This window comes from Acanthochromis polyacanthus, chromosome 18, assembly GCF_021347895.1.
Source record: "Acanthochromis polyacanthus isolate Apoly-LR-REF ecotype Palm Island chromosome 18, KAUST_Apoly_ChrSc, whole genome shotgun sequence".
Classification (NCBI taxonomy): domain Eukaryota; kingdom Metazoa; phylum Chordata; class Actinopteri; family Pomacentridae; genus Acanthochromis; species Acanthochromis polyacanthus.
This window is the reverse complement of record NC_067130.1, coordinates 33391245-33407720: the sequence shown is the minus strand read 5'-3', so window position 1 is coordinate 33407720 and position 16476 is coordinate 33391245. Positions and strand designations below refer to the sequence as shown.

General features: G+C 35.0%; 1 protein-coding gene across 1 annotated transcript; it reads left to right on the top strand.

Moving 5' to 3' along the window:
* Positions 1-2559: 2559 nt before the first annotated feature.
* On the top strand, positions 2560-15792 carry marchf5l (membrane-associated ring finger (C3HC4) 5, like). The gene is made up of 7 exons (XM_051938728.1): positions 2560-2669; positions 4875-4956; positions 6421-6623; positions 10298-10428; positions 12259-12430; positions 13239-13405; positions 13493-15792. The coding sequence occupies exons 2-7, from the start codon at positions 4934-4936 to the stop codon at positions 13652-13654; spliced, it is 858 nt and encodes a 285-aa protein (XP_051794688.1). The 5' UTR covers positions 2560-2669; positions 4875-4933; the 3' UTR covers positions 13655-15792.
* Positions 15793-16476: the final 684 nt, after the last annotated feature.

Sequence of the window (16476 nt, the reverse complement as noted above, 5' to 3'; positions counted from 1 at the left end):
CGCCACAACCACATCACCGCGGCGGCCGTTAGACTGACGATAGAGCGAACCAATCACAGCGAAGAACAATTTGATTGACAAGAGGAAGAGCCAATCATAGTGTTGGACAGAGAGGCCATGCGGCTGTTTGTCAACGGCAGCAGCAGCATCAACAGCAGCATCTGTCTGAGGGAATAAAGGAACCAGTTTAACCTCCAGTAATGCTGCTGGTCAAACTGACCCATTTTAAAGTGAAAAAAATCAACAAGAAAATAATAGTTTTTAATATTTTTTCGTTTTGAGACTTCTTCTGCTTGGCTTCATAGGTGTAATCAACACATAAAATGATTAACTTCACATATTTGCACCCTGAACAGAAGAGTTGTTAATTTATCAACTCCATATAAACAAAAACAAACCAAAACGTAAAATAGATTTTTTCTAAAAAATCATTATCATGTAAAACTGTTGCATTTTATATGTAAGTCATTCCAATCAAGGGCGCCAGTTAGACCACAGCACTTTGAGAAAATGTCGAAGAACGGTGGAAAAATGACACAAGCTGGGCTCAAACTCACAACTGCTGCACCAAAGGCAGAGGCTCAACCTGTTGAGCTATCGGAACATACAGGTAGAAGGGTCTGTGGGCCGCTATAGTACTAATTCTCCAGGGCCGAAATTTTGCCCCTGCACGCCTCTGGTCGGAGCTTCCACTTGGCACAGGCGCAAATTTAGCATCTGCGCGTTTTTTTTTTTTTTGTTTTAACCTCACGAAGGTGTGCTGCGTGTCTGTGCAACTCTCGGCCGAGTGCGGATGGTGCGTTCAGGAGCGTCGGAATTTTCTATACTACTGAAAATAACTGGGTTTACAGCGGCTTACACGTAAAGAATTTGAATGTGTTGGAGACAAAATGACCCCTGACAAAAAGTGGGGGGGACACGTCCCCACCGTCCCCCCCTAAACTGACGCCTATGATTCCAATGTACATTAAAAAAAGTTTTGACTAGATTTTTTCATGAAAAATGAGTAAATTATTCTCATTGAACCATTGATCTATGAGACACAAAGAACACCACTGCACTACCATTAATTGAAATGATTAGTAATGGAATTAATAATGAAATGTAAACAATGATCAGTGGTATCTCTGGATACTTAAGCATGCCCCGGCTTTAATTAACGTTCTGAGAAACAAACCTAGCAGGTTAATTTGACTGGTTTATTCTAGTCTATAACCTCATTTGAAGTGTTTATAAGTAAATGCATTTAGCAAACTTTAAAGATACATAGATAAATAGCTAACAGACAGTAAAAAAATAAAAATAAAAAAAATAATGCTTTGTTGTGTTACTGTCACATTCACTGATCTAATCCATGAGTACAGACAACATTAATAAAGAGTGTTGGTGTTCAAATCTGCATATTTAAATGCTAATAAAGCCTCAATAAAGACTTTGCTATACATGTTAATATGTTAATAATGACTGATATAGCCACACATCTCCATGTTTAAATGGTAATAAGTCCAATGACCTATTACCAATGACTTATCTGCACCTATAAATGTCAATAAATCATTAATACAGTGTTGAATGATCACCTTTGCATGTTTTAATGCAAATAAAGATGTTTGATTATGAAGTCTGCAGGTTAAAATGGTAATAAATTGGTACTAGGATGTTGTCATTAATCAAAAAGGTGGGTTTGAATCGTAATACATCGTTAATAAAGCATTTTAATAATGAAGTCTGCACTTTTAAATGTTATTAGATCATTAATAAAGACTTGTAGTCACCACATCTGCAAGTATAAATGTTACTATATTAGTAATACATGTCTTAATTACCAAGTCTGCAGGTTTAAATGTTGACATGTAAATGTCATTAAAAATCTTCAACTATGAATGTTAATAATTTATATATAAATAGTTTAGTCTCCAATTCTTCTGGTGTAAAGGTTAAAATGTTATTATTGAAGAGTTTTATTCACCAAAAATGCAGTCATACATGTTAAGATGTTATTATTTAATTGTTTAGTTAGTTATCACGTTATTAAAAAGAGATATCATCATGAAATATGCGTGCTGAAACATTAATCTGCTATTTATCAGTCATTTTGTCGACAAGTCTGCACGATTTAACGTCAATAAGTCATTGACTATGAGATTAAATTGGGAATTCTGCAGTTTTAAATATAATAAAACATTATTTAAACCATTTACTGATCTAATATGGATATATAAAAGTTGATAATTTGCTAGTGAAGGATTTTATTCTCCAATTCTGCAGTTTTTAATCAACCAATCAATCAAACTTTATTTACGGGGCAGTATATAAGAAAAAACAAAGCAAATATTGCTCAAAGTGCTTTAAAAGTGACTGAAAAACACATCATGAAGACAGATTAGATACTAAAGCACACAAAACAACTGAATAAGGCAACAATAATGCAAACATTCCTCAATAGAAAGTAAAAATGTCTAGAAAATGAGGAATTTTTCGATTTTTTACTCAAACACCGTGAAGGCACCACATGCTATCACAATTTTCGACCAATCAGAAAGCACCTAAAAGATATACTGGGCGGGGCTTGACCTGTCTATGGTTCAGAGAGTCAACAGAAGCCAAAGAGTGAAAATCAGTGGAGAACTACGGAGGATTTTAACCGTAAAAACACTATTTATCCTCAGGTAGGCGGTGTTTTTATATCAGTACTACTTAGATATCAATGTTTTACAGACTGACCCTCACCGAGATCAGCTGTATTGTCTGTTAACTGAGCTTAGCTGCCGTTTGTAGCCCGCTGTGAACTGAACTAGCTAAAGTTGTGTTAGCCGCCGAGCTAACCACCGGCTAATCTGACAGAAGCTGAACTTTTACTGATTAAAAACAACTTTTAGAAACACCGACAGCTGCTCAAAATGTGTGTCTTCAATCCTTACAAATTCATCTAGTGATAGCTGAAACAAACGTAACGTTTACTGAAGGATAAAACAGATTTTTAAGTCGTTTCTTAAGTTTCTCGGTTTCAAAACAAAGGTGGCGGCCTGCTGCCAAAAAGTGCTTATTAATGCCCCAAAGTCCAGGTTATGCAAATACTTCAATCTGGGTCAAATACTCAGAAATACAAGTACACACAACCTTACATCTGTGATGACAGCGAACGTAAGTATTTACACTTTCTAATAATGATGTTTTAGGTGAGTTCACATATTTATTTTTATGTTTTTTGGGTCAGTTTTCAGGTTAGATTTACCACTTAAGGTGAGTTTGCTTTATGATTTAACGTTTTTAGGTGATTTTCTTGTTAAATTTTATAATTTTAGGTGAGTTTTCATGTTTATTTTCGTGTTTATGGGTGAATTCTTAATCTAGTTTGTTGTTTATAGGTGCACTCTCATGTAAATTTGATGGTTTTAATGAGTTCACATATTTATTTCTATATTTTGAAGTGAGTTTTAATGCCAGTTTGTTGTTTTTAGATATGTATTTTTATGTTAATTTTATTTTCTAGATGAGTTCACAAATGTATATTTATGTTTTTAGTTTAGTTGTGCTAATTTTATGTTTTTAGGTGAATTTCCAGGTTATTTTCCGTATTTTTTGGTTAGTTTTCATGATAATTTTATGTTTATAGGTGAATTTTCAGGTCATTTTATATTTATAGGTTAGTTTTCATGTAAATTTTATTTTTATAGGGGTATTTTATTTGTATGCGTTTGGGGCATTTTCATTTTCTCTTTCTAAGCAGTTTCTTTTTTTTAACAGAAGGATTGTTTCTATCAGTTTCAGTTTGTACTTTTGTTTCTGCTGCGTCACATTTGGCTGCTGACTTTGGAATTTGTTTGTGGATAAATTTAGTGTCGCTGCTTTGGTTTTACTGCTTCTATATTCAGAAACGGACGCTGGTTTTCTGCAGACGGCGAGGACGATTAGTGAAGAACAAATCAGAGGCAGCTGGACTGTTGTATTTTTACGCCACGTTCTACTTCTTTGATGTGATTCTCTCTTTTTAACGAATTAGATGTGAAAGTTTTCTTTAAGAGACGTTAAAAGAGACGTTCAGTTTGTTCCGGAAACAAACGCATAATTCTTCATTTCCACGTCTCTGATTCTTAGAATATGGTTTAGTGATTTAATTTTTATTCACGTGTATATAAGATATCAAATTATGACAAAAATGGTGGAAAAATCTGTTTTATATATCAGAAAATTGTGCTAATAATGTTAATAGGCAATGTTTGTTTTTGAAAGTCTAAAAATATTTGTGATGTCAGGAAATTGGTTTTTAAACATCTGAAAAATATTCTTAAAATATTTTTAAATTAGATATAAAGAATTAAAATCCTGATTTTAAGCTTTTTTTCCTGAGAGAACAGCACATCTCATGAAATATGTTTTTTTATTTGATATAATATTAATACTTATTCAATAAATTTGATTATTTGTGACTTTTTAAATTTTGATTTATTTTTTCAGACATTTTCTTCTAACATTTTTAGCAATTTTCTGAAATGTCAAACATATTTGTAAAAAATTAATATTTTTGTCCAAACATTTCTTATCAGCATTTTTCTGAAAACATATATAGCAATTTTCACTTTTGATTCATATATATTTGCTATTTTTATTGACACTTTTTTGATATTTTAGAAATATACATTTTGCATTTAAAATATTTTATGTTTTGACATTTAATTCACACATTTTTGTGATATTTTAATCGTTTTCTCTGATGTTTTATTTGTATATTTTCAGATTTTTATTCATATTTATGTAAAGAAAAATAACTCAGACACTTTACAGAGGCGGTTTTCAACTCTGTACCTGCTGTTGAACGTTGTTTCTATGAATCAGTGTCTAAACTCTATAAATATCTTTTTATTTCTTCACAGATCTTCCTTCAGTCTGATGGGTTCAACGTCTCCGACATCAGATCTCCATCTTTAGCATCATGGCTGAGGAGACGCCCGAGAAGTAAAACAAACCTGCAGACACAATCTCACTTCACACTTAACGAAACTATAATTAAATATGTGTGTTAGTAGTTCTCAGTTATGTATTTATCCTCCAGTATTATTCATGTTTATTCATTTTACACTCCACTGATTTCCACATCAGTAACGTCTTGCTCATATTTGTCAGATTTAAGATGATATACGTATGGGATTTAAGTATAAAATGAAGGAATGATCTGTTTTTCAGTTATTCTGATGTCCTATTCATTATTTTACCTGCTTTGTGTTCTATTTTATAAAAACTACAATTATTTTCACTGGTTAAAATATATTTAAAGGATAAATTCAGCTCACGTAAAGCAGCTTTGGTGAATGCTCGTGTTCATTTTTATATTTTTAGGTGATTTTTTGTGCCATTCTTTTTGTTTTTTAAGTGAGTTCTAGTGTTAGTTTTTATATTTTTAGGTGAGTTCTTAGTTTTATGATTTTAGATTTTATTAATTATTAAATGCTAAATGTTAATTAGCATTTTATAAGTATTTTGGGAACATTTTCTATATTTTTTTCTGACATTTAAAAATTATCTTTCAAATATTTTCTTAATATTTCATAGAGGTGTTAGTAATATATTTTTTTGGACATTTAAAAACAGTTTTGGACATTTAGTTCATTTTTTTCACTTTACATTTGAAAATATTTTTAGATCGGATTTTTTCAGACTTTAAAAATTTGCTTCAGACATTAATTAATTTTCAGCATTTTAAAACTATTTTTCCAAAATTTAAAAAAATATTTTTCAGATGTTTTTAAAAATGTATTTCAGAATATTATAATAATACTTAAGACCTTGAAATATTTTTCATGTGTTTTATTATTTTCAGACATTTGTAAAATTATATTTCACCCATTTTAATGAGACATTTTATTCAGTTTCAAACACTTGAAAATATATTACAGACATTTAAAAAATCTTTTTCTGACATTATACTATCTTCAGATTGGAGCTCCAGGTTGTTGATTAATTAGTTTTAAATAATGACAAGCCGTCATTGAGTATTAATTTATAACCACCGTATATCTAAGGTAGCTACCAGTTTTGTGTTTCTGTGGTGCGTTCAGGCACTGCTGGGTTTGTTTTACCATCATTAAGTCTTAATATATAACCACCATATATCTAACTACCAGTTTTGTGTTTCTGTGGTGCGTTCAGGCACTGCTGGGTTTGTTTTACCATCATTAAGTCTTAATATATAACCACCATATATCTAACTACCAGTTTTGTGTTTCTGTGGTGCGTTCAGGCACTGCTGGGTTTGTTTTACCATCATTAAGTCTTAATATATAACCACCATATATCTAACTACCGGTTTTGTGTTTCTGTGGTGCGTTCAGGCACTGCTGGGTTTGTTTTACCATCATTAAGTATTAATATATAACCACCATATATCTAACTACCGGTTTTGTGTTTCTGTGGTGTGTTCAGGCACTGCTGGGTTTGTTTCGCCACTGAGAGGGACGACCACAGTGCAGAGTGGGTGAGTCCCTGCAGGTGTAAAGGCTGCACCAAGTGGATCCACCAGGCCTGTCTGCAGCGCTGGCTGGACGAGAAGCAGAAAGGAAACAGTGGAGGCTCGGTGAGCTGCCCTCAGTGTGGAACCGAGTACCACATCGTCTTCCCCAAGATGGGTGAGTTAGTGTAGGTAACTGGAACCAGAGGGGTGAGTTAGTGTAGGTAACTAGAACCAGATGGGTGAGTTAATGTAGTGAACTAGAACCAGAGGGGTGAGCTAGTGTAGTTAACTAGAACCAGAGGGGTGAGTTAATGTCGTTAACTAGAACCAGAGGGGTGAGTTAGTGTAGTTAACTAGAACCAGAGGGGTGAGTTAGTGTAGTTAACTAGAACCAGATGGGTGAGTTAATGTAGTGAACTAGAACCAGATGGGTGAGTTAGTGTAGTTAACTAGAACCAGAGGGGTGAGTTAATGTTGTTAACTAGAACCAGAGGGGTGAGTTAGTGTAGTTAACTAGAACCAGAGGGGTGAGCTAGTGTAGTTAACTAGAACCAGAGGGGTGAGTTAATGTCGTTAACTAGAACCAGATGGGTGAGTTAATGTAGTGAACTAGAACCAGATGGGTGAGTTAGTGTAGTTAACTAGAACCAGAGGGGTGAGTTAATGTCGTTAACTAGAACCAGAGGGGTGAGTTAGTGTAGTTAACTAGAACCAGAGGGGTGAGTTAGTGTAGTTAACTAGAACCAGATGGGTGAGTTAGTGTAGTTAACTAGAACCAGATGGGTGAGTTAGTGTAGTTAACTAGAACCAGAGGGGTGAATTAGTGTAGTTAACTAGAACCAGATGGGTGAGTTAATGTAGTTAACTAGAACCAGATGGGTGAGTTAGTGTAGTTAACTAGAACCAGAGGGATGAGTTAGTGTAGTGAACTAGAACCAGATGGGTGAGTTAGTGTAGTTAACTAGAACCAGAGGGGTGAGTTAGTGTAGTTAACTAGAACCAGAGGGGTGAGTTAGTGTAGTTAACTAGAACCAGAGGGGTGAGTTAGTGTAGTTAACTAGAACCAGAGGGGTGAGTTAGTGTAGTTAACTAGAACCAGATGGGTGAGTTAGTGTAGTTAACTAGAACCAGAGGGATGAGTTAGTGTAGTTAACTAGAACCAGATGGGTGAGTTAGTGTAGTTAACTAGAACCAGATGAGTGAGTTAATGTAGTGAACTAGAACCAGATGGGTGAGTTAGTGTAGTTAACTAGAACCAGATGAGTGAGTTAATGTAGTGAACTAGAACCAGATGGGTGAGTTAGTGTAGTTAACTAGAACCAGATGGGTGAGTTAGTGTAGTTAACTAGAACCAGAGGGGTGAGTTAGTGTAGTTAACTAGAACCAGATGGGTGAGTTAGTGTAGTTAACTAGAACCAGATGGGTGAGTTAGTGTAGTTAACTAGAACCAGAGGGGTGAGTTAGTGTAGTTAACTAGAACCAGATGGGTGAGTTAATGTAGTTAACTAGAACCAGATGGGTGAGTTAGTGTAGTTAACTCGAACCAGAGGGGTGAGTTAATGTCGTTAACTAGAACCAGAGGGGTGAGTTAATGTCGTTAACTAGAACGAGAGGGGTGAGTTAGTGTAGTTAACTAGAACCAGAGGGGTGAGTTAATGTCGTTAACTAGAACCAGAGGGGTGAGTTAGTGTAGTTAACTAGAACCAGAGGGGTGAGTTAGTGTAGTTAACTAGAACCAGAGGGGTGAGTTAGTGTAGTTAACTAGAACCAGAGGGGTGAGTTAATGTCGTGAACTAGAACTAGATGGGTGAGTTAGTGTAGTTAACTCGAACCAGAGGGGTGAGTTAATGTCGTTAACTAGAACCAGAGGGGTGAGTTAATGTCGTTAACTAGAACTAGAGGGGTGAGTTAGTGTAGTTAACTAAAACCAGATGGGTAAGTTAATGTAGTTAACTAGAACCAGATAGGTGAGTTAATGTAGTGAACTAGAACCAGATGGGTGAGTTAATGTCGTTAACTAGAACCAGAGGGGTGAGTTAGTGTAGTTAACTAGAACCAGAGGGGTGAGCTAGTGTAGTTAACTAGAACCAGAGGGGTGAGTTAATGTAGTGAACTAGAACCAGATGGGTGAGTTAATGTCGTTAACTAGAACCAGAGGGGTGAGTTAGTGTAGTTAACTAGAACCAGATGGGTGAGTTAATGTAGTTAACCCCTTACGCTTCAGTGTACCGCCGGCGGTACACCTACTAATTTGCATAGGAATTTCAAGAATGTCCGACGGCTGCAAACACGATTATACAAACACTATACGCCGATGGAAAGCTTAGATTCTCATGAATCCGCCGGTATAAACCACTTTCCGATGCGATTACCACAGCGGGTGAGAAAAACACATTTGTCCGACAAAAACAAATATTCATCCATCCGTTCTCTATACACGGCTTCAACGCACACAGCACGACTCACATTTCCGGGTTCATTATTACACACAAAAAAAAGATTCCCCGAAAAACGGCCATAATCCAACCTTTTACATCCAGATGACACAAGCCAGTAAACTATTTTGTCCAAAACATGTCCTGAAGTCGGTATAAAATCCCCGAATCGGTCATTTTCAAGGAAATGCACCTCGCGATGCCCGTCCAATATTCCCCGTATTTTTCGTAATTTTTTTTTATTAAAAATAGAATATTAGCGATTTTTTGTACTGAAAACGACTGGAATTGACTCAAGCTTAAAGGGTTAACTAGAACCAGAGGGGTGAGTTAGTGTAGTTAACTAGAACCAGAGGGTGAGTTAATGTAGTTAACTAGAACCAGAGGGGTGAGCTAGTGTAATTAACTAGAACCAGAGGGGTGAGTTAGTGTAGTTAACTAGACCCACATGGGTGAGTTAATGTAGTTAACTAGAACCAGAGGGGTGAGTTAATGTAGTTAACTAGAACCAGAGGGTGAGTTAGTGTAGTTAACTAGAACCAGAGGGGTGAGTTAGTGTAGTTAACTAGAACCAGATGGGTGAGTTAGTGTAGTGAACTAGACCCACATGGGTGAGTTAATGTAGTTAACTAGAACCAGAGGGGTGAGTTGTGACAACATTTTATTTTTTTTTCAGATATTTGAAAACATCAAAATACATTGCTAGTTTATAAAAACAAACTAACATTTTTATTAATATTTTGAAAGCATTTTTTTGATATTCAGAAACAATTGTCAGACATTTTATTATTTTTTTCAGGTATTTTAAAACATTAAAACACATTTTTTTTAGATATTAAACAACCGAAAAGTTTTATTAATTGTTTAAAGTAATTTTCTAAAACTTAAAATATAATTTCCAAAAATTTTTGCAATATTTTTTAGCTATTTAAAATCATAACAAATTATTTTTAGACATTTAGAAAAACGTTTAAAAAAAACACCATTTGAAAACCCTAAAATCTTTTTTTAGACTTAAAAAAGATAAAATTTACGATTCATATTTTTAAATAAATTTTCCTGGTATTATATTTAAAATGTATTTTTCAAGGATTAGATTTGACAAAATTTTTTTGGATATTTTAAAATAATTCTTGTCAAAATCCACATTGTTTGTGAAGCTTAACCAAATGTGATTGTAATGATAACAGTTTTTAATGTCTAATCTACAGATTCGTAGTTTTCTGTAAATAATGTGACCTGGATAATAAATCTAAACAATATAAGTGAGAAATCTGGGAGATTTTTTCAGCCAAGTTGTTGCTCTAAATATTTTCTGGCTAAGATCTCTGTCTGCAGCGGGTCAGACTTGGTAGAATTATCTGAAGTGTTTCTCGTAGGTTTCAGAGGAATGTGTGGTTTTTATCGTCCTCAGGTCCGGTGGTCTACTTCCTGCAGCAGGTGGACCGAGCTCTGTCCAGGATCAGCCCCTTTGCTGCCGTCGGCGTCGTGGTCGGGACGGTTTACTGGTCAGCCGTGACGTACGGAGCTGTGACGGTCATGCAGGTCCGTTTATTTAACGTTAGAACAACATTAGACGTCCTCACAGCTTCCTGTCTACCCGTTCTTCTCTCTACTGTCATTTTGCGTCCTAATGTTGACATTTTGTGTCTCTTTCTGGTCATTTTGTTTCTTTTTGGTTGTTTTGTATCTTTTTGTTGTTATTTTGTGTCTCTTTCTGGCCATTTTGTGTCTCTTTGTGGTTGTTTTGTGTCTCCTAATGCACATTTAGTGTATGTTTTGTGTCATTTTGAGTCCCATTGTTGATATTTTTCTTTTATCGTAAGTTTTTCCTCTTTGTGGTCATTTTATGTAACTTTTCCGACTTTTTGGTGTCATTTTGTATCACTTGAGTGTGACTTTGTGTCCCTTTTTGGTCCGATAGTGTTACTTTAGTGTAATCTTGTGTTTTTGCACCTCATTGTGTCTTTTGTATCATCTTGTGTGTGTTTGTGATCACTTTTTTGTCATTTTGTGTGTCTTTGGTATAATTTTGTGTTTCTGTGGTCATTTTGCTTCTTTGTAATTTTTGCCTTTTTAGTGTCATTTTGTCTCTTTTTAGTGTCATTTTGTTTCTTTTTTGTGTAATTTTGCAACTCTTTGTTGTCATTTTGTGTTATTTTGTGTCTCTTTATGAACATTTAATGTCTCTTTGTTTACATTTGATGTCTTTTAATGTAAGTTGTGGTGTTTGTGGTCATTTTGCATCTCTGTAGTGGTAATTTTTTACTTTTTAGTGTCATTTTGTCTCTTTTTAGTGTTGTTTTGCATTTCTTTGTGGTCATTTTTTGTCTCTTTGTGGTCATGTCTCTTTGTGGTCATTTTTTGTCTCATTGTGATCATGTTGTGTCTCTGTGGTCATTTTGTGTCACTTTGTTTACATTTAGTGTCTTTGTTTACATTTAGTGTCTCTGTTTACATTTAGTGTCTTTGTTTACATTTGGTGTCTCTCTGTTTACATTTAGCGTCTCTTTGTTTACATTTGTTTACACTTAGCATCTCTTTGTTTACACTTAGCATCTCTCTGTTTACATTTAGCGTCACTTTGTTTACATTTGTTTACACTTAGCATCTCTTTGTTTACACTTAGCATCTCTCTGTTTACATTTAGCGTCTCTTTGTTTACATTTGTTTACACTTAGCATCTCTTTGTTTACACTTAGCATCTCTCTGTTTACATTTAGCGTCTCTTTGTTTACATTTGTTTACACTTAGCATGTCTTTGTTTACATTTAGTGTCTCTTTGTTTACATTTGTTTACACTTAGCATCTCTTTGTTTACACTTAGCATCTCTTTGTTTACATTTAGTGTCTCTTTGTTTACATTTGTTTACACTTAGCATCTCTTTGTTTACACTTAGCATCTCTTTGTTTACATTTGTTTACATTTAGTGTCTCTGTTTACATTTAGTGTCTCTTTGTTAACATTTAGCAACTCTTTGTTTACATTTGTTTACATTTAGTGTCTCTATTTACATTTAGTGTCTCTTTGTTTAAATTTAGCATCTCTTTGTTTACATTTAGTGTCTCTTTGTTTACATTTGTTTACATTCTGTCTCTCTGTTTACATTTAGTGTCTCTCTGTTTACATTTTGTGTCTCTGTTTACATTTAGCATCTCTTTGTTTATATTTTGTGTCTCTGTTTACATTTAGTGTCTCTCTGTTTACATTTTGTGTCTCTGTTTACATTTAGCATCTCTTTGTTTATATTTTGTGTCTCTCTTTTTACATTTAGCGTCTCTCTGTTGACATTTGGTGTCTCTGTTTACATTTAGTGTCTTTCAGTGTGAGTTGTGGTGTTTGTGGTCATTCTGTGTCACGTTTGGGGCTTGCAGGTGGTGGGACATAAGAAGGGGCTGTACGTGATGGAGCGAGCCGACCCTCTGTTCCTCCTCATGGGTCTGCCCACCATCCCGGTGCTTCTGGTTCTGGGGAAGATGATCCGCTGGGAGGACTACCTGGTCCGGCTGTGGCACAGATACTCGTACAAACGAAAGCTTCCGCCAGGTCAACACACACTTTTGTCTTTTAGGATACATTTTTTCTGTTTGTGGTCATTTTGTGGAACTTTTGGGCCTTCTTTGTTTCATTTTGTGTCTTTGTGGTGTAATTTTGCATCCCATTGTGGACATTTTTTGTCTCTTTGTGATTGTTTTGTGGTTATTTTTTGTTAATGTCATTTTGTCTAGTTGTTGTAGTTTTGTGGACTTTTAGTCTCATTTGGGTTTCATCTTGTGTCTTTGTGGTCATTTTGTGTGTCCTAATGCTCATTTAGTGTCATTTTGTGTCCCATTGTTGACATTTAGTGTCTTTTAGTGCAGATTTTTCTGTTTGTGGTGATTTTGTTGAACTTTTTCCTGTCATTTTTGTCCCTTTGTGGACATTTTGTCTCTCTTTGTGGACTTTGTAGTAGAATTTTGTCTCTTTGTTGTCATTGTGTGTCACTTGGGTGTGATTTTGTGTCACTTTGTGGTCAGTTTAGTGTTATTTTGTGTCTTTTGGTGTCATTTTCAGTTATTTTGTACATTTTATGTCTCTCTTGTCAGTCTCTGGGGTGGTTTCATGTCTCTTGTCATCATGTTGTGTCTCTTTTGTCCCATTTTGACCTGATTTTTGTCGTCGATAATAAATTACCAAAGATCACTATTTATTCTAACATTATAACTGATCATTGTGTCGGCTGTTGAGGAAAACTGAGAACTTAAATTACTCCTAATTTTCATGTAATTAAAGTCACTGAATGTGGAACAGGTATTTTAGATTTAATATAACCGTCTGCTGTTAACGTTCATTAAACTGGAGTGTTTTCTACCAGGCAGCAGCCGCTACCTTCCCCGGGTCCCGGTAGAAGGACCCCACTCTGGAGATCATCGGCCGGTGTCCAGGACTCTGTGTGGAGCTTTAATCTTTCCCTCCATCGCCAGCGTGGTGGGGCGGCTGCTGTTCAGAAAGACGTCCTCCAGCCTGCAGAGAACCGTCCTGGTGGGTGTTTGACTGAGAGGAGCTGGACTTCATTAAATCTGTAAATAAAACAGAGCATTAAACCGTTCTGTCCTCGTCCCCCTGCAGGGCGGCATCGCGTTCGTTCTGATCAAAGGCGTGCTGAAGGTTTACTTCAAGCAGCAGCAGTACGTCAGTCAGGCCAACAGACAGATCCTAAACTACCCGGAGAGGAGCGGCGGCGGACAAACGGACGGCAGCGACGACACCGAGGACAGCGGCAACGAGTGACCGTCAGTTAGAAAGAAAAAACGGGAACCTGCAGGGAAATAAGTGAAGCTGAAACTCTGAGAGCTGAAGAGAAGCTGCAGGACGACCTGAAACCTGAGGAGCAGCACTAGAAGGTAGAAACACTGGAGCTCCTGCAGCCTGAAACTCTTCAAACACCAGCTGATGCCTTACATTTGAATTCAGCCCAAAAACCACTGAATTCTCCTCATTTAGACACAAACTGAAGCTTTTCCTCAGAAAACAGCCGAGTCTGGAGCTGAACGCCGTCTTTCCATAAAAATGTTCAAACTTTCTCTTTTCTCTCACGTTGAAGTCCAGTCTTTCTGTTTTCGTTCATTTTCACACAACTTCAGGTCGTTTTTCACTAATTATTGAAACAAGAAAATCCAGACGCAAAACAAAAACACACATAATAAGGAAATGAGACAAAACACGACTCAGAACGTCACAAACCAGAAAGACGAGACGCAAAGCAGAGAAAGGGAGACGCAGAATGATGAAAACGACAACCAAAACGAGAAAAAAATGCACAGAAGCAACACAAATCTGATGCAAAATGACAGAAGGGAGATGAGAAATGACCAAGATGAGCAACACAAAATAGAAACAAAGCAATAAAAAAACCACACAAAACAAGGAACAAAGAAAAAATGAGGTGTGTAGCCCTACCAAAGTGACCCCTGAGGAAAAAAACGTTCCAAAGACGAATGAAACGACACAAAACTGTTGAAAAAATGACAAAAGGGGCACAAAAATGACAAAGATAAGCATAAAATATCAAAAACACAAACAAAACTCAAAAAACAAGACAGAAAATGACAAAAACTGACTCCAGATCAATTTTCCGTCCATCCAGGAGTCACAATCTGATGAATAAATCTGTTTTTAGTTCATTTTTTCTGCCACAAATAGACAAAAACTGTCCCAAAGACGCACAAAATGATCCAAACGGACTAAATCCAGACACAAAGCAGAAAAAACAAAAGACAAAATTTCACAAGAAAGACGAGACACAAAAGAGGAAAAGGGAAACGCAGAAAAAATGACAAACAAAATGACAAAAAAACAACACAGATCTGATGCAAAATGACAGAAGAGACGAAAAATGACAAAGATGAGCAGAAAACAACAAAAACGAGACACAAAATGCCGAAATCTAGACACAAATTATAAAGAAAGAGGCACAGAACAACACAAATGAGATATGAAACAGAAAAAGAGACGCAAAATGACAAAAGCGACAGACAAAATGACGACAATGAGAGAAAAAAATGTCTTAAAAACACAAAATGACACAAATCTGATGCAAAATTACAGAATGGAGAAAAAAATGATAAATACGAACAGAAAACAACAAAAGATGGACAAAAAACAAGACAAAAAGAAACAAAACATGGAAAAGAGAGATGCAACGTGACAAAAACGACACAAAACTGACGTGAAATGACAGAAGGGAGACAAAAAATGACAAAGATGAGGACAAAACAACAAAAACCAGACTGAAAATAAATCAAAACGAGACACAAAATGCCAAAATCTGGACTCAAAGCATAAAAAAGGAGACAGAATGAGAAAGACGAGACAAAAAACAGACAGAGACAGACCCAAAATGACAAAAACAACAAACAGAATGACCAAAACAACACAAAACGGACATAATAGGACAAAAGGGAGACAGAAAAAGGACAAATATGAGGGAAAATGACTAAAACAAGTTTCATTTCCATCCTGTTTCTCCTAAAAAACGTCTGAATTTAAAGTTTCTGCCTCAGAATTGAAGAGAAACACCAACAAAGAAATCTGCTTTTTGTCACTAAAATGTTTAAAATTAAGGTTTGAGTTCAGATTAAAGCAAAACAATAAGCGGAGACGATCGTTGAGTTTAATTTTTAAATCTGAATTCTCTGAAGTAATGTTTAGAATCGACGCTAAAAACTTCCAGATTTTGTGATTGATTTTTTTATTTGTGCTCATCTGAAGCCAAACTCTGGTTTATGGAGGATTTTAGGGGAAAATGTTGTTTGATGAATTTAATAAAGGAAAGTTTTTATTTCTGGGATCCAGCTGCAGTAAATGTTTGTTTAAAGGATCTAATTTATTCTGTGATGATTTGTTAAATAAAGATCTTTAGAAACCACCGTCTGCTGCTTTTACTACAAATTTAACAGTTATGGGATTATTCTGGATGATAATTTTTATTTCAATCACGCTGAAAACAAATAATTATTCATGTAAATATTTTTGGAAAACTGCAGAAAACTTCGACTTTTTCCTCAGATACGATGCGCTGTTGGAAGTTTTATTGGAAATATATCAGTGAATTTTTTTTTTAATTATAAAAGAAGGAAATTTATTTGAGTGATTTAAAAAAGTAAATAATGCATCACTGAAAGTAATTAAATACAGAATAAAATGCAAAAATAAATACTTAAAGCAACAGTTGTAGACAGAAGTAAAACAATACAATTCTAGAAATAAATGAACGAAAAATAAATATAAATAATCCATGAAAGTCCAGAAATAAATGAGTTAACAATAATTATAGAAAACGAAAGTAAAACAATGAAAGTCTAGAAATAATGTTTTTTTTTAAAAAAAAAAGCTAAATAATTAGAATTCTAGTAATAATGAAAAATTTAAATAGAACTGAAATCAATGAAAAAAGTATAGAAAATTAAAGTCAAACTAGAAAATTCTAGAAATTAATGGAAAAATGGCAAAATAAATAATTTTGGAAAAAGAATCTGAAATAAAACTGAAGAATTCTATTAATTAAGTAAAAATTTTGTATTTAAAGAAAACAAATTTATGAAAAAATAATT

Coding starts and splice junctions, on each gene's coding strand:
- marchf5l (XM_051938728.1), top strand. CDS start 4,934: ATGGCTGAGGAGACGCCCGAGAA. Junction 6,624..10,297: donor CATCGTCTTCCCCAAGATGG/GTGAGTTAGTGT, acceptor TATCGTCCTCAG/GTCCGGTGGTCTACTTCCTG. Junction 10,429..12,258: donor GAGCTGTGACGGTCATGCAG/GTCCGTTTATTT, acceptor TGGGGCTTGCAG/GTGGTGGGACATAAGAAGGG.